The sequence below is a fragment of the Varanus komodoensis genome, unplaced genomic scaffold, assembly GCF_004798865.1.
Source record: "Varanus komodoensis strain SLA01 unplaced genomic scaffold, ASM479886v1 scaffold3, whole genome shotgun sequence".
Taxonomy (NCBI): domain Eukaryota; kingdom Metazoa; phylum Chordata; class Lepidosauria; order Squamata; family Varanidae; genus Varanus; species Varanus komodoensis.
Genome location: NW_025335761.1, coordinates 30,265,380 through 30,290,397, shown reverse-complemented (window position 1 = coordinate 30,290,397; position 25,018 = coordinate 30,265,380). Strand labels below are relative to the sequence as shown.

Sequence of the window (25,018 nt, the reverse complement as noted above, 5' to 3'; positions counted from 1 at the left end):
ACACTGCTATATTTTATTTATTTAAAATTTCTTCTAAAGCATCTAATTATTGTAAAATTTCATGATGGTTTACATAAAAAGACAAAAACCATAAATATTAGGACTTAGGACCTGGATATTTGAAGGAACACCTCCTTCCATATATACCTCCCCAGCCCTAAGGTCTGGAGCAGAGGTCCTTCTTTGGGAGCCCTCTTTGAAGGAAATCAGAAGAGTGACTAGCTGGAGAAGGACCTTCTCTGTGGTGGCGCCCCAGCTATGGAATGGGCTCTCCAGAGTGGTGTGTGTGCCTGGTGCCAATGCTTTTTTCATTCCAGCGCCTGGCCAAAACCACCCTGAGACATTGTGAAGGGCAGGATATGAAAGCTTAAACAAACAAACAAATATTAAAACCATTATTACAACCATAAAATAGCTAAAAACTCCTTAGTGCCCATACTTGTTACAACTAATTAAATTCCATTATTGATTAAAAACCTGGGAGAATAAAAGTGTTTTGTCCTGGCGCCATAGTGAATAAAGTGTTGGTTCTAGGCGCACCTCTTTGTGAGGTTCCATAATCGGGGTGCTATCACAGAGAAGAAGGCCCTCTTCCTTGTAACAGCCCTCCTCACCTCTCTCAAGGAGGTCTCTCAGAGGAGGGTCTCCATGGCAGATCTTAGGGTCTGGGCAGGTTCATATGGAAGAAGACATTCCCTTAAATAACCAGGCCCTAAACCATTTAGGGCTTTATATGTTATTGTTAATACCTTAAGTCAGTCCCGGACATCAATTGGTAGCCAGTGTAGCTTATATAGGACTGGTGTGATGTATTCTTGTCCTCCGGTCCCTGTTAGCAGTTTGGCAGTTCTATTCTGATCCAATTGCAACGTCCAGATCATTTTCAAGGGCAACTCCACATAAGCACATTACATTAATCCAAGTGGGTGGTCACCAGTGGATGAGTTACTGATGCTAGAGCCTTTCTGTCCAGGTAAGGATGCAGCTGATGTACCAGCCTCAGCTGAAGGAAAGCATTCCTTGCCACAGATGTCACCTGGAATTCCAGATATAGCTCACGGTCAAGGAGTAATCCCAAGCTGTTCTGTAGGGGGAGTGTAACTCCATTCAAGACAGGGCAAATATCACTTACCTGACCAGCCAGCCCACCCACCAGCAACATATCCATCTTATCTGGATTAAGCCTCAATTTATTGGCCCTCATCCAGCCCATCACACCATCCCAAAACCTGTTTAGAGCAGTCACTGCCTCACCTGGATTGGATGTAAATGATAGGTACAGTTGTGTGTCATCAGTGTATACAGACAACTATAGCCTTTTCCTGACATGTTCAATTTGGCCACTCATATGAGCTATTAAATGAATGTTTAATGTGCAGATAGAATATATGCATCAACCCTCTATGTTCACATGGCTACAAATAAAGAAGGCGGTGCTTTCATGCTGACCATAGGAGTCTGCTCAAAATCCTTTCATGCAGAAAATGATCCACTGGCAATGTTCTCTGACACTTAGGAGTTGCAGGGCTATCCAGAATTTCCTCAAAGGAAGCATGCATCTCTTCCCACTAGTAGGCACAAATGGACAGGCCACTAATAAAAGAAAATATGAAATGTGGTCTGGAAGCTGAGTTGAGAGGGCAAAAAATGAAATTGAGGAAGGAACAAAGATTTCAGCTTCTGGAAATCTTGGCCTCCCTTCCTTGGCATGCTAAATTCGGGACTTTTCTCTAGATTGCTGGGTATCTATCAAATGATTAGCATTCTTGTTCACCAGAAGGAAATGTTGTAAATCAGCAGGATGAGCATAATTTCACTGCCAAGAGAATTACATTTGTGAGGCACAAAGACCCATCATAGGGGCTGGATGTCTAAAATGTAGTTCAGTAAAAACTTTCAGGATCCTCTGATTTGGAAAATTCTTGTTGCAGCTGAAATCTCCATTAGGGTATGTTTGGGCTTTAAATGATATTTTTTTAAAAATGAAGGGATATATCTGGCCATTTACCTGTGTTTTCCACCACTACACAATGGAAAGTATGTAGAGAGTTGAGGGTTAGTTTGAAGGCCAAAGTCTCCCAACATATGCCTAGTGTCTGTGGCCACGGAAGGTGTTGAAGGTACCAGAGATATCAGCTAAGTGAATGCTAAGTGAGTCATATTCATTATATTCCAGATACTGACAAAGGACTGTCATTATGGAGGCCTGGACTCCCCCACTTTACACAGTTAAAAATCTTTCACCAGAAAGCCTACTTGTGAATTCTGCGATAGCATAAAACATTTTGAAGTCTGCCAGATATAAAATCTAGGATGTCCAAATAGATTTTGTCTTCAAACATTGTTTTACCTGTTTTTCCCTTTGTGCCCACCCTGGTGGAGAATAGTTATGTTTTATGTATTCTGCTGGGAGTAGAACTAAGAGATTCTACAGATAAAAGGTTGCTATAAGATGTTGTGTTGAAAGAATGAAACAGGCAAGTATTGAAAAAAACAGAAAGAAAAAAATGAAATATACTACCCAAGCAGGCAGAGTATGAAAGTAATTAAAATAGTTTAAAAAGAATGCTAACATGTAGAACCTAAAATTTGCCTTTATCTAACAGTATCTTTGTTCACATCAGTGTTCCTTTTGTTCTCCGTTACATAGATAATCATTCTTCAACATCAACAGTAACAAAAATTCAAACACTGAACTGCTAATTAAACACAGTAATATTTATAGGGTGTTAGTTTATTCTGCAGATATGAACACTTAATTGAACACACAAATACAATAAACCTGTAAAATCTTTTTGAAAAAAATCAGTGTAGCTACTTTCACTAGCCAATGGAATGAAGAAATGCTTTTCAGTTCCATAACTGCAATGTTCTTTCGATAACATGACGGAGGTTGTATACTTTTAAGAGGAACCAAAAAACTTTTCCCCAAAATTGTAATCTCTTCTGTATAAATATGCATGTAAAGAACTTTTAAGGGCAATCTTATTCTATTCTTTTTGTCTGTTTGCTTTTTAAACAACAGCAACAATGTTTATGAAAACATAACACAGTGGTTGGTGTAGAAAGGAATTGTTTTAAGAGACTTTTCCCTGAACCAATAAAGAACAGTATGTTCAGTGCCTATTCAGGCAGCCTTTTCCTCTTGTTAGTGGTGAAGCCGTGAAACACCACAATAATCAATAATGAAGAACAAATGGTGCCCCATTAATAAACATAAATTAGTGATCAGAAGGATGTATAACCATTAAAGGAATAATATTCTAAAGGAAGTGTATTCATTAGAGTAAATAAACAATGAATGAGAGAGAGCACATTATTTCAGCTATTTCATAAGGTCAAGGTTTTATCTCACCAACTTAACTTTCTCATGCTAATGAAAAATTACCTCCAGAAGTTTGGAGTCATTGATAACTGTCTACATTGTACACATTCCAGTGGCATAAGGGGTGAGGATTGGAAGTGGGACCGGAGTGCATAAACTGTGCTGAGACAGATGCATAATGACATGGATATTTTCTTGCTTGTGACTTTGACGATAGTAAGCCATGCTCTGCCTCAAATGCTTCCCTGACACAGAGAAAATGGTAATCCATTTCCTTCCCCTAGGATGGGGGTTGGTTTTCTGAATTCACATGCACTTCTATCACATGATGAGTGAATAGCCAGCATGTTCTCCAAATTTAAAATGCCAAATATGCATACTTCACACTGCCATATAATCAGACCAACATGGTGTGTGCTTATCTAAAACCTTCAACAAGAAAATACAGATCAATCTAGTTCTGAAAGAAAGAACAAAGCAACTCAGTCATATTTACAAATCTTGGCCACACTAACTTTTTTTAATCACTAGAATGATCATAACATGAATCTTTGGAGTTTAGAAACCTGGAACTGAAAAGCCCTTTAGATGAAGTAGGGAAAATATCCAATCACGAATATGACATTTCTCTATATCGATCAGAAGATCCAAATCAATTTAGCCATACCTTTTCAGTACCATAATACTAATCTTAAATATCATAGAAGAAGCACTGTAGCTTAAACCATCAAGATGCATCACAGTGTCTTACCATAAACTGGCAATGTATACTCACATTTAACTTTTCCTTCCTTTCAGTTTTCTTAGGCATTTTACAAATACCTGAGATTTACCAACATTTTTTTTTCATGCTGGTCTCACTTGTGTAATCAAATCAAGGCTAAAAACTAATAAACACTTACTTAGGAGTTAGTCCCTATGAGTGTAATAGGATTTACTTCTGAGTAGATGCATATAGCATTGCAATGTAAACATTCTAGGAGATTCCAGCTTTTTCATTTGGTTCAGATGAGACATTTGATTTCTCAAAGCAGTCACTTCTATATTATTTTTCTGGTACAAAATCCAGAAAAATAAAAATAATCCATTGGTTTCTCATTTTGAAACTTGTCCCACCATGACAAGTAGAGATGGAATTAGAGTTTTGCTTCCATTTTTCTTATGACAGAGTTTACTCCTTCTTGCCCAGGAATAAAATTATTCCAGTAAGACATAAAACCAAATTAATACTATCTAAGCACTACATTTATGACTCCTAACTGCTTTTAACTTTCTCAGTATTTTCAATTAGCAAATCTATTTTACTACTTTCTCCACCCCGATTATATCAATAATGCCTGGGAGACCTCAATATGCTTTGTTACTATTAGTGCCCATTTCATTTCTGGTTTGCCCAGAATACTTTGGTACTCTGGATTGTATACAGAGGTTTTCTCTATCAGTAATTGGACACTGGCAGACTAGATTCCCACTGTCTATTGTAGCCCTTCAAAAAAATCTAAATATGTTCTAGAGCAGGGGGCCTCAAACTTTTTGAATAGGGGGCCAGTTGAAAGGTGCCAGGGAAGGCTGAGGGCTGCCAAGGTGGTGCAAGGGGGGGGCACAGGCCAGGGGGGGCATGTGCACACACACACAGAAAGGCAGGGGCATGTGTGTGCAGAGATCATTTTCTCCGAATCAATCCAAAACGATCTCCTTGCAAGCAAGCTGGCACCTCACCGCGCGCATGTGTGTGCACGCGCACATGTGCTGAGCTATGGCGGGCCGGATAAATGGGCATGACAGGCTGGATCCAGCCCGTGGGCCGTAGTTTGAGGACCCATGTTCTAGAGGATTGGGGGACAATCTCAAGCAGATTTGGGGACAGGAGAGAAAAAGCAAAGCCTACTGTGTGTTATGTTGGAAGCAGTCCTCCTTGCCTAATGATAAATTCTGATGCATATACAGAGCTTCCTTTTTTCCCCCGTTCAGATCCATAATGGAAAGTTTGTATTACACAGAGCAATGCTTTTCAAGCTATTCATAAATGATCTGAAATTAGGAGAAAGCAGGGAAATGGCCAAGTCTGCTGATGACACCAAACTATTTACTGTGGCTAAAACAAAGGATTGTAAGGAGCACCAAAGGAATCTTTCCAAGGTGGGAAAAGGGGCATCAAAATGGCAGATGAAGTTCAATGCAATCAAGTCTAAAGTAATGCATGTTGGAACAAAAAAAAAATCCCAACTTCAGGTATAGGTTGATGGGATTTGAGTTAGCAATGACTGAGCAAGAAAGGGATTTTGAAGTCATGGTCAACAGCCAGATGAAAATATCAGCCCACAGTGCAGCTGCTGTGAAAAAGGCAAACTCCATGCTAGGCAGAATTAGGAATGGAAAACAAAATAGAACTGGCAAGTTCACTTCCCACTTATACAGGTCTGTGACATGACCACACTTAGGATATTGTGTTCAGTTCTGGTCACCTTACTTGAAAAAAGGGCATTACTTAATTGGAAAAATACAGAAAGCGGCAATAAAATTTATCAAGCAGCTGGAGCAATTCCCCTATGAGGAGCAGCTACCACAACTGGGCCTATTTCATTTACAAAAAAGATAAGTAAGGGGCTGACACAATAGAGGTGTTTCAGATAATGTATGGTGAGGAAAAGTAGAGATGGAGAGATTTTTATTCCCCTGTTCTAACACTAGAACCCAGACTCATTCCATGAAGCTGATTGGTGGAAGGTTTAGGACAGATAAAAGAAAGTACTCCACACAACATATAGTAAAACTATGGAATTTGCTGTCATGGGATGGCTTTAAAAGGGGATTGGACAGATTTATGATCTAGAGGCTATACTTCAAGGCTAGACCAGCCTTGCGGGCTATGTGCTACTTCCTTTACCAGAGGTGGCATGCCTACAAACCCCAGCTGCTGAGGGGCTTGGCCAGGAGGAGGTCTTGCATTCATCCTGCTTGAGGGATCCAATGGGCTACGATGGGTTTGCTACCATGTGTATCAAGTGCTGAACTAAATGGACCTTTGGTCTGATCCTGCATGGTTTTCCTTATGTTCTTACACACTGAGCTAGGGCAAACATAACGTTAAAGGATAGTTTACTTGCACAAGCATGAGTCTAGCCTATACCTAGGCATGGCCACAAGAATTTTGGAAGCTTTCTCTCCTATTTCTGATTAACCACTTCTTGCTGTGCACAAACTGAGTTCCTGTTTTGCGTATGAAATCACTTCTCTTTAAAGAATCCTATCATTAGCTTTTTTCTTATAACAATAGAAAATAGCATCATGACTCCTATAGTCATAACACTACTAATAAATAATACCAGAATAATACCAGATGGATTATAACTATTTAGGAAAACAGGTATCATCTCTTTTGGAAGTATAAAAGTATTCAGAAGAAAGACACTTCTAATAATTAAATTATGTTTCTTCTGTTACCATGATAGGAATATATGAATCTGCTTTATGCCAAATTGGGGTGTAGGATCATCTAGCTCAGTCTTTTCTCCATTGGTTGGCAGCAAATACCCAGGATTTCAGTAGGATGCTCTCCTAGTTCAGTAGGATGCTCTCCTAGTTCTCTCCCTGATGTCTGGCCACATCAGGGAGAGAACTAGAGACCACCTGCACACAAAGTACCAAACTGAGCTCTAGCCCTTCTCCCAGCATCTTGGGTCTCTGCAGAAAATACAGTTTGTTTCCAGTCAGATAAGCAGGGATGTGTGTGCAAGTAAAAATTATGTTTGCCAAATGCTCTATATACTACTTTCAAGTTCATTTTATCTGAGATCCATATTGGATTGCAGTCAGTTATTTTCTTTTCACATAAAAATCCATGCCTATATATTTCCAAATATATGATTCAATTGTGCACATCATAGAAATGTACACTTTCTTTCCCAAGTGATTAAAGGGTGTTGTGTGCATTTTTCAAAAGTATGGATTTTTAATGCACATTTTTCAAATATAGGCATGCTAGTGAATGGATACTTGGGCAGTTCTGTGAATTTTATTACAGGCATGGAAATGTGCAGACTTTGAGCAAAAATTGCTTGCAAGTCAGTGTTTGATCTTCAAGGTGTGAACTAGGTAAATTCTGATCAAAGGTGAACTAAGACAAACTTCTCATATATTCCTGCAGATAAGCAGGAAGACAGAAGATAAAACAGGAGAAAGAATCAAATGGATGGGGATACATTTTGGTATATCAACTGGGAAAGTATTTTCACCAAGAATAATGCTTACTTTATTAGTTAGTGTATTACATATTAACCAAGTATATTATATATTTTGATTGTCATTATAGTCATTGATCATTTGTAACTGTAATCCTTACTCAAGAAGTAAGTCCTATTGAGCTCTGTAGTGCTTATACTTGGGTCAGTAGATAATAAGATTGTTGCTGGAATCTTTTTTATCCAGATGGAGACTTTAAAAAAGCATTTCTAAAATGTGACTAGTTTCAGTTTTAAAATGTTTATATTAATCATCACTGGAAATTAGAACACTTTTCTAGATGAACTTTAAATATTCCTTCCTGCCTTTATTTTCTTTTTTTCCTATTTAAAGGTCAGACACAGGATGCAATCCAAGTTACTATAGTTTGAAAAGAATCCTGTTTTCCAACTTGAATGCATCCCAAACCCCTTTTCTAGTGATGAATAAGCAAAACACCTGTCACATAATAAAAGGCATAATTGTATATGCAAAGACTGAGTTCCTGAATGTGAATGCTTACAATATTTTCCTAAAACCGAAGCTTTCATCCATCTTGTATGCTTCTAAAAAGGTCCCATGATAGTGTGAAAAATAGTTTTTAAAAATCCTTAGGGAAAGGATTCCTACAGACTTTGAAATAACTACTTCTGGTTTCTTTGGAGATTTGTAAAGTCAGCTTTCTTCTGCTGTCTCTCAACAAGGTAAAAGAAGAAGAAGAATACCCTCTAGATATATTTCTTATATTTTCTATTATACTTTGCAGGTTTTGTATGGGGTTTGAAGTAAGCATATGTAGAAATGTAGAGTTATTTGTCTTATTGTCTTTTTTATTTTGATTACTTTCTCAACCTACAAAAAGAGGATTTGCAACACTTTGGGAGTGGCATTACCTATTCAAAGGTAATAAATCACAAAAATATTAGAAAATTAGCGATAATACTGTTAGGGGAATTCACTTTCTGAAGTTTCTCTTCTTCGCTAAATAACAGCAGATCAAAATTTCAAAACAGAAACTCTGACTGTTTAATAAAAAATGGAACTGGATTCATGAAAAGCCTCTGAATGGTACTTTTCTGCTGCCTTAATGGAGGAAGAGGTGAAATTTGGCAGTTCCCCACCCAGAACAGTGGGGGAAGCTCTGAGACTGAGAGAATTGTGCCAGGGCGGCTTATTTTATATTGTTATTTCTTGTATGCCAGGGCGACTTATTTTATATTATTTCTTGTATTTTAATTTATGCTGTGAGCCGCCCCGGGGCTTCGGTGAATGGGGCAGCATAGAAATGTTTTAATTAATAAATAAATAAAGAATTAATCGGTGAAAACTGCCTCCTGCCTTTCTACCAGCAGAACCATTCTGAGCAGAATTCCACTTGAGGTCACTCCTACCAGCAAAATAAAATGCTGGATCCACCTCTTATCAGTGAGCCCCACCCAGCTTAATCGTTCCTCATTGCCTCCTTAAAATTGCCAGATCACAGTGCTGCTATGACTATAAAAGCAGCCACTGTCCCAATTTCTTTGACAAGGTCCAGAGCAGAGTGGGCAATCCTTCTGGCCTCATCTGCACATTTACCCTTCCTCCTCTTCTGGTACAAATCAGTACAAACCTTTCCAGCTGCTGCCACCACTGAGCAGAAGAGGTGGGAAGAGGGCATCTGGCAGTCTCATTGTGGAATTTTATTTATCACATCTGTCTGCCACTCCATAGCAAGAGACTCTCTGGGCAGCTCACAGTACAATATATAAAAATATAAAAATACATAATAAAAATTCTGGTAGGCAAGGCGCACCAAGGGGAGCTACATTGCTGACCTCTGGTTTCTAGACTGGGATATGCAAGCTGGTCCCCTCCATATTTTTTAAACGATACCTCCTATCAATCCTGGCCTTGATGGCTGGGCCTTATCAGAGTGGTAGTCCAAAACATCTGGAGGGCAGCAAATTTCCCAACTCTGCTCTGAATCAAGCCACGACTTCTTACAGGCCTCTATCTCTTGGCCAGCCTAGCAGTTCTTTCTCGGTCACTATTTCCATGCCCTGCAACCCCATCCAATCCTAAATACAGGAACTTTTTCAATACTAGCTGGCCTCAGAGGGACTAATTTTCTCTAGGTCCATGATGTCCCTCCCACAAGAGTCCCAACAAAAATCTCCCACCTCTACATTCTTTGAGCACAAGCATTGAAATTAGTGTCATGCCTGGTTTGTCTTTGACTTCTTTCCTTAGGAGAGGACATCTAAGGATCTGGAAATAAGTTCTGCATTTGCAGATGGCACCCAACTCAATTTCTCCATGCCATCAGATGCAGATGAAGCAGTGGATGAGCCAAATCATTGCCTGTTTGGTAATGGGCTGAGTGAGGGCCCAACTGAAGGCCAATCCTGATGAAAAAACAGCAGTGTGACCAGGCAGCATGTTCTGGAGGCAGTTGCTCTTCTGCTGAACATGTCCTTTCACAGCTTGGGAAGATTCTGTCATACAGCTTTGTTGCTTGAGGTTCAACTGTTCTTCTTGCTCAGTGGAACTTTTCCTTTCCTTCTAATTTAGGCTGAAACAGCAGCTATAACCTTTCCAATACTCTAGTTGGACTACAATGCATTGTATGTGAAGATTTGGCATGAAGATGCAAAGACAGCACCCAGGATTTTAACTGGCTTGGCAGTTTTAAGAGATCTACACAGATAGATGGTTACTTCTAAATTCAAGTAAGGGTGCTGGCTTCTAAAGCCCTTTCTGCTTGGGACCCAGGAATCTTAAGGGCTGCAAATATCTTAAGGGCTGCCATCTCCCATATAACTCAGCAGAAGAATTAAGATATTCCAGACACATCTGTCTGGACACATCTCAGAGGGCTACAGCAATCACAAATGAAGCAGTTGGTAACAAGCAAGAGGGCCTTTTCACTGACAGTTCTGCCATTATGGAATTCATTTCATGCCTACATTGCTATTATTTAGGTGCCTGGTTGAGAAATATTTGTTTTCTTAGGCATTTTAGCAAAATAAGCATGTGTACATGTGCATGTCTGCTTAGAAATATATTTTTAAACATTGCAGTTGAGTTATACATTCTACTGTCTGGATTTGCTCTGAAGTTGCAATCAATTTAGAATGTCTAAATGATGTTTTGCAATATTTGAAGTTATGTAACTCCATTTATGGTAATAACTTATTGTGAACCATCCTGGGATCTAGTTTTGTGAAGGGTCCTCTACAAACAGCAATTTAATGTAATCCATGATGTCTGCACTGCCATTCTGTGTGTCCTCTTGGCCTATCCTGAAAGGTGGGAGAGCCCCAACTTCCTTTTGGGTCATTTCCTCTCCCATTACTTTGCTGAGACTGGCATAATTTCCCCACATTCCAGGGATAAGTTCTACAGATTCAGAGTTTCCCCATCCATTTCTATTAAATGTCCTTTTTGTCACCTGTCACTGGAATTCTGACTACACTGAAGCAGCTGCAGCCCTTTCCTTTACTAGATGGAGGTGCATTCAAAGGCAGACCTCCTTTAAAATTCTTTGAATCTCCTTCTGTTCCCCCTCTCCATTGTTAGAGATGATGCTCTGCTATATATTATGGCCCTGGAATATACTCTTAGTAGTCACAGGGTTACGGCCTAAATAAATAATTAAATTTCTTACATTCCTTATGCTTTCCTAAAGCTATTTAATCTTTCTTCAGGTTCCTCTTTCTCATTTACTCCCAGTCCTGAACCCTGACTTCAGCCATCTTGTGTTTGGGCATCTGTATGTTTCCTACAAAGTTATTATATTTAGCTAGCTTCATATCAACACATGTTCTCTGAGTCACATACAAAATAAGAAATGAAGTACAATATTAAATATATCTTTCAATAAAATACAATGCTCCATAATGTACCATTATATACCCATAATTACATTTTCAAAAACAGAGTTTACAGTAATTTTCTTTGACCAGATTAGAGTCCAGGTTTTCTTTGTTTAAAACAGTGTTTACTTTATGGCCTGGCTGAATAAAAAGGTTTTCAAAAGACCTTAAAGATGGCAGACAAGATGTGAAGGTTATTCCATGTCTGGGGCACAAGCACAAAAAACAAAACAACAAAACCAAAGCAAACCAAAACAATCCTTTCCCTGGTAGTTCCCCACCATACTTCATTTAGTGGAGTGTGGGGTACAGGTACAGCGAAATGCCTCTAAAAATATCTTAAGGTTCACATGCCTATATATTTAAGAAGGTGATATTTCATGGTTTCTGGTTCTACACTGTTTAGGTCTTTGAAGTCTAAAAGCTACTGTATAATGTCACAAGCTTTATGTTTACTATGGAAAGTAAAAAGGAAAACAATGTAAAAATGTCACTCTTAATTTGTAGCTTTTTTGGCAATGCAGTAGGCGTGTGATCTGATGGGGCAAGTAACTAAGGGGGTAAAAATGGCCCTCAGACCCACTGAAGTTGCCCATCCTTGAACTAAAACAAAAAGTTCTTAAACTAAGAACATTGACTAGTTGCAGATAGAGTACAATGGACTGAATCCGGACTGGTTCCAAATGGTTGCATTTAAGTCTCATTGAAATCAATGTAAAATAATAATCATGATTAACTTAAATCTCATTAATTTTATTCAGAATTAAGGGAAACTAATTTAATCTGGATACAGCCCACTGAGTTTGTGTTGGTCCATGTCAGTTTTGTATATATTTAAACATAAATCAATTCCATCCAATTTCTACATTATTCTATGATTTTTTAAATCTCCTGAAAATTTATGTTTCTTTTTGTATGCAACACTTCCATAACATAAATATTTTGTATGCCTCTTTCCTCTATATACACATTTATTCACATATATTTCCTATTATATGCAATTTTATATACAACTTTCCCGAATACACATGCTTGTACACAATTTTTGAGCCAAGAACTCCATTGCAAAATTTAGACGATTGTTAAATTCAAATGATAACTTTATTCTGATCTGCATATTAGTTTGGAAACTGTTAATGAGGCTCCTTCACCTTAAGATGAAGATCAAATGAAATTCTGTCATCCCTACTTAAGAAGCATGCTTTTTCCCTTGTTTTTGTTTCAGTATTATGCAGACTAATCTGGAGAGTCAGTATTATATTATAGAGCCTAGAAGGCAGTAGTAGCACTCATTTGGAAATGGGACAGTGAGGGCAAACGGCTCAACAGATAATTAACAAACAGCAAATCTGTCATGTTCTAGCTTGCCTTCCTTTTACAGATGCATTCGAATTGCTTGCTCTGCGCTTAGGGTGTCCTCAGACACCAAAGAGAAGAACAAGAAGAAAATGAAGAAGTTAAATTCCTTTTGTTAATCTAGACCATTACTGCTTAGGGATTTTATTACATTAAGTGGTATATAAACAAATAAATACATACAGTATATGATGATATCCAATTGTCAATTGCAACCCTGCCCCTTTGAAATAGAATAGTGTGCCCAGTGAAATAAATAAATAAGTCATAACCCTTAATTTATGCTAGATCTGCCAATCAAGTCTGCCATTTATTAGTTGGTGACACAGCACCTAATTGAGTCCTTTCAGTGGATGAGAAGAAAGCAGACAAACCACTTCAATAGATTATTAAATAGGCCAAAGCTTTAATCATTTTGAATAGGATTGGTGGAGGTGTAGGCTGTGGATCTTACCACTGGGCAGCCTGCCTGATGCCTATTTTTCCTTCCGGTCTTACCTGCCAGGAGTGTTAGTGACAGATGACAAAGTCAGGTTTCCACCATGGCACAGTCCGCTAATATGAACCCAATTCCCTCCACCCCCATGTGGTGAGCTCACAGCGACCAAGCCACCCTGATCTTGGTGCCACATCCTTAACAGAATGCCACCATGGGGCAGAGATACCCCCCCACCGCAGCTCCCAAACTGATCCAGCCCAATGCCTATCATGCCCCACAAAGACATGGGTTAGACAACACAATTCTTCCAGAACAGGCCCTCATACACAAATCTATTTATTAGTAGAACTAATCTTGCATGGAGGAAGATGAAAACCCTGTTCCCACTTGCTTGCCAGTCGGAAGCCAAGTAGGCAACCCTTCCTAGCTCAGATAACTGGCAACTAACTCTTATGTACTGCAAGATCTACAACTGATCTACTGCAAGATCTACAAGGTATGGGTGGGTGAGGAATCAGGCAGTGGCAATGCTCCTATCTCATCCTGTGAGACTTCACTTTATGGGCCTCAGGTGGACCTTAGTGGGGGTTGGTTGTAGCTTTTTCCATTCTGGTTTGCCTCCTTTCCAGCCCTACATCTACTAACCTGTTGGCCCATTGACTCAGTGGTGTCAGGCTGTAAGGAAATGCTGCCACTGCACCAAAGGTACTGGTCTTCCCACCTCATCCCTTACCACCACCTGGATATGCACTTACTTCAATAGCAGCACACTGGTAAGCAGGGCACTTAATCATAGCATGAGAATACACTGTGTGAGTGATAGCAGAAGCTGTTTCATCTTGTAATAATCAGGAAAAGCTGGAGAAGTAACTGCTTTTTCTGTTGAATGTCATTGTGTAGAGGAAGAATTTGCTCTTTTTTTAATCATTTCTTTCATTTCTATAGCACTTACTAGCTGAAGCTCCCTGGGTGGCTGAAATAAGGCCTGTGCATTTCTAGTCAAATTGAGTCTTACTGTCTTTTTATATCACCAACAACATCTCCATAATATGAATAGAACTCCAATGAGTTATAGCCTTCTATTAAACTGAAAGGTTTTAACTCTACAGGACAACTAAGCAATTGGTACACATACCACCTTCAAGTGGAAACTAATGTATTGAGACCCAACCCAGATTTTAAATTTCTTTAGAACAGTCACAGGGGTTCTGATCCAGATCCTAACATGGAAGGTGGGCAGCGAGATCAGCCCCCTCTCCACACCTACAATTTTGATTGGAAAGGGGTAATTTATTTCTTCTTCTTTTTACTCTAGTGAAGCCCAGATGCTAGGTCCATTTTAAACTGTCTGTTTTGGCCCTGAATTCCATAATATTCCAGCTATTACCCAGAACACATTATTCAGTATATCACATCTTTAATCTATAAAGTCCTCCACCAAGATCCTCACATATAAAGTTATTCTCAAAACTACAAATCTATTCAGTGCACATGCATTCAACTAATGAGACATATTTTCAAGTAAAGGTGTATAGAATTTTATCCCAAGAGCACAATTCTATATAGTTCTACTCAGACCTATATCTCATTGAACTCTGTGAGACTTACTCCCAGGTGAGTGTGCCCAGGATGCAATTCTATGCAAATTCAGACATAAAAATGTCCTAAAAATTCCAGAATTACCCATCCCTTATGTCTAAACATTCATATGCTCCTTAAGTAAAGTAACACCCTGACAAGGACAGACTGGTAGTCAGCCAGAGAATAACCCAATATAGGACAAATCTGTTGGGCAGGCCTACAGAGAAACTTGTTAAAAACTTCAGTTGTTGCAGTCAGCATTTTATTTATGGGAAACATTTCAGGGTACGAAAGGCCAAATAGTGAATTCCTAAACAAATGAACAAATAAATGCAATCTTGTTGTTGCAACCTGCCCTGGAAATATTTATGTTGCAAAGTTTAAAATATACAAATGGAGAAATAAATCCAACACAATGTCAAACCTCTGCATTCCAGTCTAACAACTGTTCCACTCATGGACTTGTGGTAAGCTTGTCTTTTGCTTAGTCTTATGTCCTTAAGCTGAAATGGTTATTCACCTACTGGAACAGGTCACACTGAAAATTAGTTTATTCTGACACTGATTTTTTTTAAAAATTAAATGATGTTACATTCTTAAATTTGTGATTTTAAGTTTTATGGGAAGTCTAGAAACATTATGTTCAGTGTCTATGTCATATGGTGTTCCTAATGATTAAGATGCAGTATAATATGCAACTTAGGTAATTAAATGCATATAATGAGAACAGGAAATGATCTTGTTTTCTTAGTTATCCTGTTTTTCCTGTTGCAGTTTAGTCTCAGAAATTGTCCCAGAGAGTTTTTGGTTTTGGTTTTGTAGCTCCTCAAACTATATTTACTGGCATTATGGCCAATATTCATACACAATGCTGGACAACTACTGAATGTATGAACAGCCTTGGCAGTTCATGTGATGTCACCATGATGAAAGATACATTGCTTTTCCCATGCAAATTTAGGATTTAAAAAAAAATGTGGGGTTTTCTACACATGAGAAATAAGAAATCGTTGATTTCCCCCCTAAAAAGAAACAACTTTTTTATGCTGTCCACTACTGAGGTCTCATGACAGTTTGACAATAAAGCAGAATAAACAAAACAAAACACAACATCCTAATTAAAATATGATAAATTGTCCAAAGTAGCTACTTCCAAACCAATGTCCTTCAATAAGTTTTCTTTGAAGAGCACCCTGGGGTTCGGGATAAATGAATCTAGTTTTGCCAACTTCAGAACTCCGTGAAGCATAAGTTTATCCATGCATAGTTCTACATAAATTTGCTTTTTTCTGGTAAAAGGTCAAATGAAAATTCATATGCACATATCTGTGTGTGCTTTTCTCCAAATGTGTGTGTTTTGTGAGCAATTTTCCCTAATGAATGGATTTTTGTAAGTAGCTTTTGATTGGAAAACCACATTGCAAAATTTGGAGAAGTGCAAAAACTGAAGAAATCAGAGTTTGTGAATTAGCTCAGAAGGTGTAAATTAGCTCATTTTGTTTGAAAATACAAACTGAATAAATTTCTCCCCACTCCAATTTAGGATCTACTTTCTGTTCCTCTTAAAAACAACAGCACAAGAATCCAAACTAACGGATTTTCTCTTCACAGCAAGTTTATTTGCCCTGCAGCAAGACTCCTCTTTCCATCATAGCATTGCAGTAAGAGGCAGGTTGCTTTCAATGCTTCAGAGGAATTCCTCACTAAATAGATATGGATATCAGTATTTGTAAAGTACTTGATGTATTCAACACATGCAGCATCATGGAGGGCTTTAACTCCAAGCAAAAAAGATTTGTGGCAAAGCATATGACCTTCTCCCCACTGCAATGGCCATTCCCTAATTAGGCAATGCATCTGATAGTCATTAACAGGAATGAGATAATGAATCACTTTCTCTCTTCTTTGTTAATTTGCTGTAACCAAGCGGCTAATGGATGTCAGAGCTGAGTGATTGCACTGATTATGGTGATTTATAGTTGCAACAAAACAATTTAAACCCATTCTGATTATTCATGTTAAAGATACTTTATGTTTTGTTTACTAAATATTTTATATCCCTTTCCTGTCCCCATGCAGTCTTCCATATAGGGAGAAAGAATTCTTTCTGAAAATGTAAAAAGTTTCAAGCAGGCAATCTTTTTTCTTTTTCTTTTTGGTATTGTTTCAGAGTAGGATATTTTGTTTATAGAAAAAAATTACCCAGCAGAAATGAAGAGCCTTAGGGTGGAAAGAAAACTTCAGTGATGCCTAGTTCAAAAGGAGGAGGAAATAAGAGGAAATAAGAGAAACTTCAAGCCACTTACCTTGGGGCTCTCAGTCCCTTCCTCATCCTCTGCAGACACATCAGTAGCCAGTATCTCTGCTTTGATGATACCCAGAGCCCTAAGAATCCAGCTGTGTTGTCGTTTGATTTGCCTCTGTAGTTCCTTCCATTGACTTGCTATCATCTGCAGCATGTCCTTCAATCCTTACCCAGAAATGAGATAAACAAATGAAGTCTTACATAGATCTTCAACTTTCAAAACTATTATTTAAGAAAAGAGCAGTAAAGAACTCTGAGGGTAAGGACAACAACTAAAAATCCTTCTCTTTAAGTATTTCAGCACATTTTATTGAGAAATCCAGTCAGAGATTCTGACCTATTGAGAATGCAACAATATGGTAGGGTCAAAACATGACACAAAAACATCATGTTAAGTTCTGACTGAGGACAGCAAAGAGAAATAAAGTAACACATAACCCTGTGAGTTGCATGTAGAAGAAACAGCAGAGAAATCCATACTTCAGCCTGTTCCTCGGGCCATATAGCCGCTGTTGCTCTCATTTTCCATTTCTAAAATGTCTTCTTCTTGATAAATATGCAATGACCTATTAGTCATGAGTTTTTGCGACCTTGCTACCATTTTACAACCTCCAGGGAATTATGCAAATCCGCTAACTGATTTACTATAGCATTAATGTTTAGGAAGGGGAGAATCTATTTCACGTTCTAGAGGAACATGCGCAGGTAGAGAAGTAGCAGATGTAAGAACTCAAGCCGTAATCACACTGAAGCCTACAGGACAACTTCAGCTGAATCCCCATCCCCTGCCTCTGCAAACACTTTCCAACCAGGCCAAAATAAAGCCAGGTACTTCTATGAATATAAAGTGCCCCGATTAAAACCATACTATTAAAGCATCCACGCCAAGTTTCAACAATATGACAAAAGTTATTATTCATCCTGAGTTAAAGGCTCCTAGTGAAAAGGACAAGCGTAACTAAAGGAAATAACTATTCCTAATTTTAAAACCTTTCCTAATAAATACTTTAAAATTGCAGTAAGAATTAGCTTAAATGGCAAAGGAGCCTTCCCCAGTGCAATTACTCATGCTGGCTATGTAAAAATATATATGTGTATAGATATGAAATCCTAATTTATCATCTTAATGTTATTTCCATAGCACCTATATCAAAGAACATGTCAGCGTGAAGTTTTCAGTGATGTAATTTCAATTGAAACTCGGCTGAGCAGCAAGACCAAAATAAAATGAACAGACTATTTGCTGGCAGTATTTCATTTTATAAGTATCACAGCATTGTATGCAGTATATGAAACATTTATAAATCTTGAAGGTCAAACTGATAATGTAAATATTAATAATACATAAGGAAGTGAATATATGCAGTAATTTACAGCAATGCTTCTTTATTCTTTAATAGTCTGGAGACATAAAGACTTGCAATATTTCAGAAAGATTTACCTGATTTGTGAGATACTATAAGATCAAGAAGTTGACGTCCTTCTTCTACGACAGCTTCCTTTAAAGCGCAGTGGCTATCTACATTCAGCTTAAAGCTCTGCAAGGAAATATATGTATTTATAGAAGTATCAAATACTGGAGAGGCATTTTACACAAAACACACATACAAAACTGAACGCTACTTTTTTTTTTAATCGAGAGCCACAGTCAGATTCATTTACAATACTAAAAGCTATTGATATTTTGGAATTGAGCTCAACATGTTTCCATTAGATTAGCAAACTGCATCTATGTTGAAACAGCTGAGAAATCTAGAAATCCATTAGGTTTTATGAAAAGCTGTAACCCATAGGCAATGTCTAGAATAACAGTGTTTCATAAAATACACTGAGCTGGAGCCAGCACAGATAAGCCCTCTTGTTCAGATTTATTTCAGATACTGGAAAATGGCCCATTCATACAATATATCTAGCACATATTTATATCTATCAATGCAAAATGTTATAACAAATTAATATTCTTAATCTGCTCCAGCCTCCTTTCTCCTTCATACTGGAACAGTCAAGCTGCATTAGATGTCCTTCCCTTTACAGATATAACTTGTATTATTCTCTTGCAATAGCCTACTGTATTCACAACAACTACTGTATTTATTTTGGTGATAATTAACTTCATGTTAACAATAAGAAGCATGCATCACAAAGAAACCCCAGATACTCTGTGCAAATGAGTTCACCTTTGATTAGTTGATATGACTGGTAGCAAATTAATCTTTACAAATCAAGACCTGGAAAATTAAATTAAAAGGATCTTATTTTTAAACACCTGGGACAAAACCTACTAATTCTCACACATCTTTAGCATTAAGTCAATGGGAAACATAACCTCCTGCTTCTCATTCTCCCTCTTCTTCCTCCCAATTTCTCCCTGCTGCTATGACAGCAGTTTTGGGAACTGACATAGCAGATATTTGTGCCCAGGAAGGGAAGGCCAAAGTGACAAACTGGAAAGCCGTTCAGTTGTTCTTTTCTTTGGTGTCCTCTGATTTCACAGTCATCTGACTTAGTTGTTTGCTTCCCTCTATCCTTTCACTCATGGATAAAGAAGGCAAGTTCTGATGCCATAATATTGACAAATGAGAATTTTGGGATATTTTTTTGCTCATGGGGCACCTTCTTTCCTCAAATAATCATGGATAGATATTTATAGCAATCACATTTATTTAAAAGAAGTGCAACAGCTGATTAAGAGGCTTATCTCTACAGGGAGGAGAAATCAGGCTGGGTCCAAAAAGTCATAAATTGCTCCTTCCAAGAGGGAGGTGAGCCAGTTTCTTTAAAGGAGGTGATAATGGGGCCATTTCTTTGAAAAAAGCCTCATCTGCACCCAGATAATGACAGTTACTATAGGTGTGTAGCAAACATTCTTTTCTGGGCAATTTTCTTGAGTGGATGTTTGCTGGCACTTTTGAATAAAAAGAATTAAATAGAACCATTTCAGTCACGCTTTGGGTCTGCTTTTTGAATAGAAACTGCCTTCAATGGATGGCTTCTGTTGGGAGACAGACATGGACCTCCTTTGATACTTTTGGACCTCCCAGCATCTTTTGATGCCACTGATCATGGTATCCTTCTGGATAGGCTGTTTGGGTTGGGAGTTGGAGGAACTGCATTGTGATGTTTCCTCACCTACTTGGATGGCTGATTCCAGAAGGCAGAGCTGAGAGAATACAGCTCTGTGCCTTGTCAGCTTTACCAAGGGGATTCCATGGGACTCTATTCCCCATCCTGCTTAACCTCTACATGAATCCACTAGGGGAGGTTACTTGGAAGGGAGAGCTTAGGTTTCAGCAGCATGCAGATGATATCCAGCACTCTCTCTCTCTCTCTCTTCTTTTACCAAACCAAAGTGAGGAGGTTGCTATTCTGATTTAATGCTCTGGTATTGTATTGGACTAGATGAGAGTTAACAAATGGAGATTCAGTCCAGGCAAGACAAAGGTGTGATTAGCTGGTGGTTGCCTACCTATAAGACTGATATTCAGCCTGTTTAATGAGAGTGAGACCCGCACTAAAAGATGAGGTTTGAATCCAGCTTTCTTCATAGAGGCACAGGTGCCCCTTTTATCAGCTTAGGCTGATATACCAACTCATCCTTTTCTGGACAGGGATAGCCTAGCTGCAGTTATCCATGTTCTGGCAATTTCTGGATTACTGCAATGCACTACTCATGAGGATGCCTTTGAAAACAGTTCAGAAACTTCTGCTGGTTCAACACAGGGCAGTGAGATTGCTCATGGGAATTGGCCAAGATGAATACGTTAGGCCAGTACTTCATCATCTGGACTGGCTGCCAATCCATATCTGAGACTGATTCAGAATGATTGTATTACTATTCAAAGCCCAAAGCAGCTTCCAGCCAGGTTACCTTGAAGGATCATCTCTTTCCATCTATACCTTTATTCATGTGTTTTATATCATAGGTTTAAACTTCTAAACCTTCATAATGTATTTTTGTTGTATTGTATGCTTTAATTACTGTGAATTATCTAGAAATTTTTAACTGTAGGAATATATACAGCTGTAATAAAACAAATTATCTGATCATCATTTGTTATAAGTGATGTTGATCTTTCTTCACAAAGAAAAGTTGAGATTCAGTAGAAATACATGCATGTCTGCATTATTTTGTGGTCCACCAAACTAAATCCTAGTTTATTTGGAATTAACTAGGGTTTGCACCAGAAAGAAGACATTATCTCTGAACTCATTATATTTGCCTATATGTGGATCAGATGCAAAAGCTGGTAGCAGAGTTCAAATCGCAAAACCTAGGAATAGCAGTCATCTGTTATCTGTTTATATTATAATTGTTCACAAATAGTCATGCATAATGAAGTTGACTTCCATAACTGTTGCTCCTCAACTTGCTCACCATTTATTAGACCACAATTCATTATATAGGGATTACCCATTACCAAACAATCAAAATGGTAATACCATAACGTGATTACTATTACTGGCACTTTACAGTATGATTTCACTATTTATTTCATTTCTATACTGCTTCATAGCCAAACCTTCTGGGCAATTTACAACAATTCAAACAATATTTTATTAGATTCCTTATGACTTGTTTTGGATCACCATGCATACATCTATCTCATCTTTATCCTTTGCATTGTGAAAGAAGACTGAGGTATCCTGTAAATTATCTCTTTTAAAAGTTTCCATGTAGAAAAACTTAATATAAAGAACTTCAGACATCAGTAAGTGCACCATCTATGTAGGTATAGACAGAAAATGTCCTATAATTTCCTACTGGAGATTGTTTGGCTTATTTCTGCAAAACATGCCTAGGATTGCACTCTATACTATAAAATACCAAAATTCAAATTGTCAGATTCAAACCACTTAAACGAAAAAACAAAAACCAATTGCTTCTATATAATTTTCTATTAGTTTCCTATGGAAGCACCTACCTTACAATCTTATCTGCTGATTTGTCAGTGGGGTTTAGTCTAATAATATGCTGTGGTAGGACGGGACTTTCACATTCAAAATCTGGGTAGAAGGTGGAATTTGGTCAGGGTCAGTTTACTGTATCATGGCAGGAAAAACTATTCTTATTGATTTCTATTTTTTAACATAATAACCTAAGATATAAGGATTCTGTCCTTCTTCGTACCTATTTACCCTATCACGCAAAGGAATTATCCCTGAAAGACTCAAAACGATGGCAATATTCAACACCCATGCTACACTATTTTTTATTTTCTGGCATGCCAGTTCTCATATAGAAATAAAACTACTTTTTATATTTTAGGAAACTAAACATTTTGATTTTCTGCGCTTATTCACATTTAAAACTGAGGTAGCCCACAAAAATAGCATTTTAGTATTATTAGGCAAGTAGTACAAAAGATGGAAATTAGATGAAGCCAAAAATATAAACTGGGTCAAGCACCCAAAAGAAAGGGTGCTTTTGTGCAGCTACTTTTCTTAAAGCTTCACTTTTCATGCAACCTTTTCTAGAAGTTCCTTTCATGAAAGCAAGCTTGAACAAGCCCTGACAATATTGAATTTACTGTTTACTTAAAACAGGCTTGTGTTGAATAGTTTGTAATCATGCACTTCACAAGAGATGCACTATGCGGGTGCCTCATATAGCAAAGAAAACCTAAAGGACCCGGGAGTAGGTTGGATAATTTCATGTAATTGAAGCGGAGGATCGATGCAGCTGGTTGTGGTGCTGCCTCAAGATGATGTGGATGTGTTTGATAGGAAAATTGGGAAAGATGAGGTATTCTTCTTCATTAGAAAAAATAGACTTGCTGCCCTAGAAAAGATTCGTTTAACATAACATATCAAGTATACAATGCAGCTTGATTTACAGGTGCACCTATTAACTAGTAATAATGTTGACTGAAGAAGTAAAATATGATGAATAAAGATGGCCCAAAACTCTGGGGCTTGATTTGCAATTTTACAGTTGCACAAATTTCAGACTTGGTGTCTAATTTGCTGCAAAGCACAAACCACAAAATTCAGCAATAGATTAACCAACAACACATTGGCCTTAAGGGGAAAACTCTTTTCACAAACTGCAAGCAGCATAGCAAACAAGAGCAAAATGGATGGTAGCTGGTTGCTTGTTACATTACTCAGGTGAGTGACTTTTTCTTTTCTCAATCATAAAAGTTGAGCTTGTCACTTCCAAGAAAAAATAATCTGACAGTAATAGAGTGAGCAGATCTAGCATGAGGAAGTCATTTTTACAGGAGGGAACATAAGTGGCAGGATACTGAAATCCAATGGCCAACATTTGAACTCAGAACTTAGCAGAAAATTCAAGCATTATTTCAAGAATGAAACATCTGGAATGCATAAACTTTTAAAAATCCTAGACAGCAGGGAATGGGTGGCCTTTCTTCCTTGTGCCACACAACTTACTTGTGCTCTGGAGCATCCATTTTCTGTGGTGCTCCCAGCACTACCTGTACTTGACTGGATCAGGCCCCTACAACAACAGAATGAGATGGCTGGGAAGGAGATGCCCATAGATAAAAACAAGGGAGAAATAACTTTCACTGTGGACAGCAATGGACAAATCCCTCTCTCTCTCCCTCTCGCTCTCTGATTTTAACATATCTGGGATTAGGCGTATTGTATAAACACATATGCACCAAATGAAAACATCCCCCAATCAGGCCAACAAAGACTGACCATGGTCAATGACTACTGTATGCTGACTGTTGTAAACTGGAACAAGGGAACTGGAACAGAATGGCTGGAATCCTGATTAGAAGCACTGTACCACTGAGAGCCAGTGTGATACTGTGGCTAGAGTGTTGGACTGGGGACCTAGAGACCTGGATTCTAGTCCCCATTTGGACATGAAGCTCACTGGAGTATTTTGGACCAGTCACAGAATCTTAGCCCAGACTCTCTTCCAAAGTTGTTGCTGTAAGGATAATATGAAACTATAGAAGCTGCCTTAATTTCCTCACAAGAGGAAACAGGGTGGGATCTAAATGCAATATAGTAATAGCAATTTAACTGCAATTCGTTTTGCACAACTTTTCCAATGGTATGTTCTCCACTGGAATCAATAGAAGCTTTTCATCACTTTTTTATTTTGCTCCATCTTGTGAAGTGGATTTGGGGATAAACAGGTGGGAGGAATGTATAACTGCCTCTCTTGAAGCAACACAGCACTGAATTGCAGCTGAATACACTCAAAACCAAAGAGGAAACTCTCAACAACGAGTAAACAAACAGTGCGTAACTACACAATGCATGGTTACCAGAAAGTTTTGTTTGGCCCTTGATAAAAATATTATGACCTTTCCTTGGAGCGAAGTTGCTCCAGTTCCCTGATCATTTTGCTTGCCCCATCCTGCCCCCTTTTTGACTTTTCAAGCTGCAGCAGCTAGAACTATATTCAGTACACCAAATGTGGTAGCTCTATAGATATGAACAAAGGTCTTCCAATATTAGTAGATATTAAATGGCCCCTTTCCTAATGATCTGTAACACAGAATTTGACTGTTCCACATTTGAGTTGACATTCTCATTTTGAGCTATCCACCATCACCCCAAGATCCTTTTTCTGGCTAATGACTGTCAGTTCAGACCCCACCAGGGCTCACATGAAGTTCACAGAGTTTTGCTCCCTTCTGCATTATTTAATATCACTTAAACTGACACACATTTGACAGTTTAATGCCCATTTCCTCTATTCCGAAAGATCCTTTTGGAGCTGTTTACAATCCTGCATAATTTGGAGTCATCAGGAAACTTTGGCACCTCAATCTTACCCCTAACTCCAAGCAGACAAGCTAAAAAGCACCAGTCCCAATAATAAAACAGATTGGGGGTGGGGGGCATCCACTGATTCTTACTCTCTGCTTCCTGCTTGTTCAGCTACACTGATTCTGCTGTTACCTCTCCCATAGATGGAGATGACCAGGGCTGTGGACACGATCGCTCCT

At 38.3% G+C, this 25,018-nt stretch overlaps 1 protein-coding gene across 2 annotated transcripts in view; it reads right to left on the bottom strand.

Annotated features, from left to right (window-relative positions):
- Window positions 1-25,018, bottom strand: part of AKAP6 (A-kinase anchoring protein 6) — a 232,942-nt gene that overhangs the window by 139,931 nt on the left and 67,993 nt on the right. For both annotated transcript variants that reach the window (XM_044436216.1, XM_044436215.1), the window contains 2 exons: window positions 18,526-18,622; window positions 17,086-17,249 (listed from right to left, as the gene is read on the bottom strand). In XM_044436216.1, coding sequence (XP_044292151.1) covers window positions 17,086-17,249; window positions 18,526-18,622 — 261 coding nt within the window. The remainder of the gene's footprint in view (window positions 1-17,085; window positions 17,250-18,525; window positions 18,623-25,018) is intronic.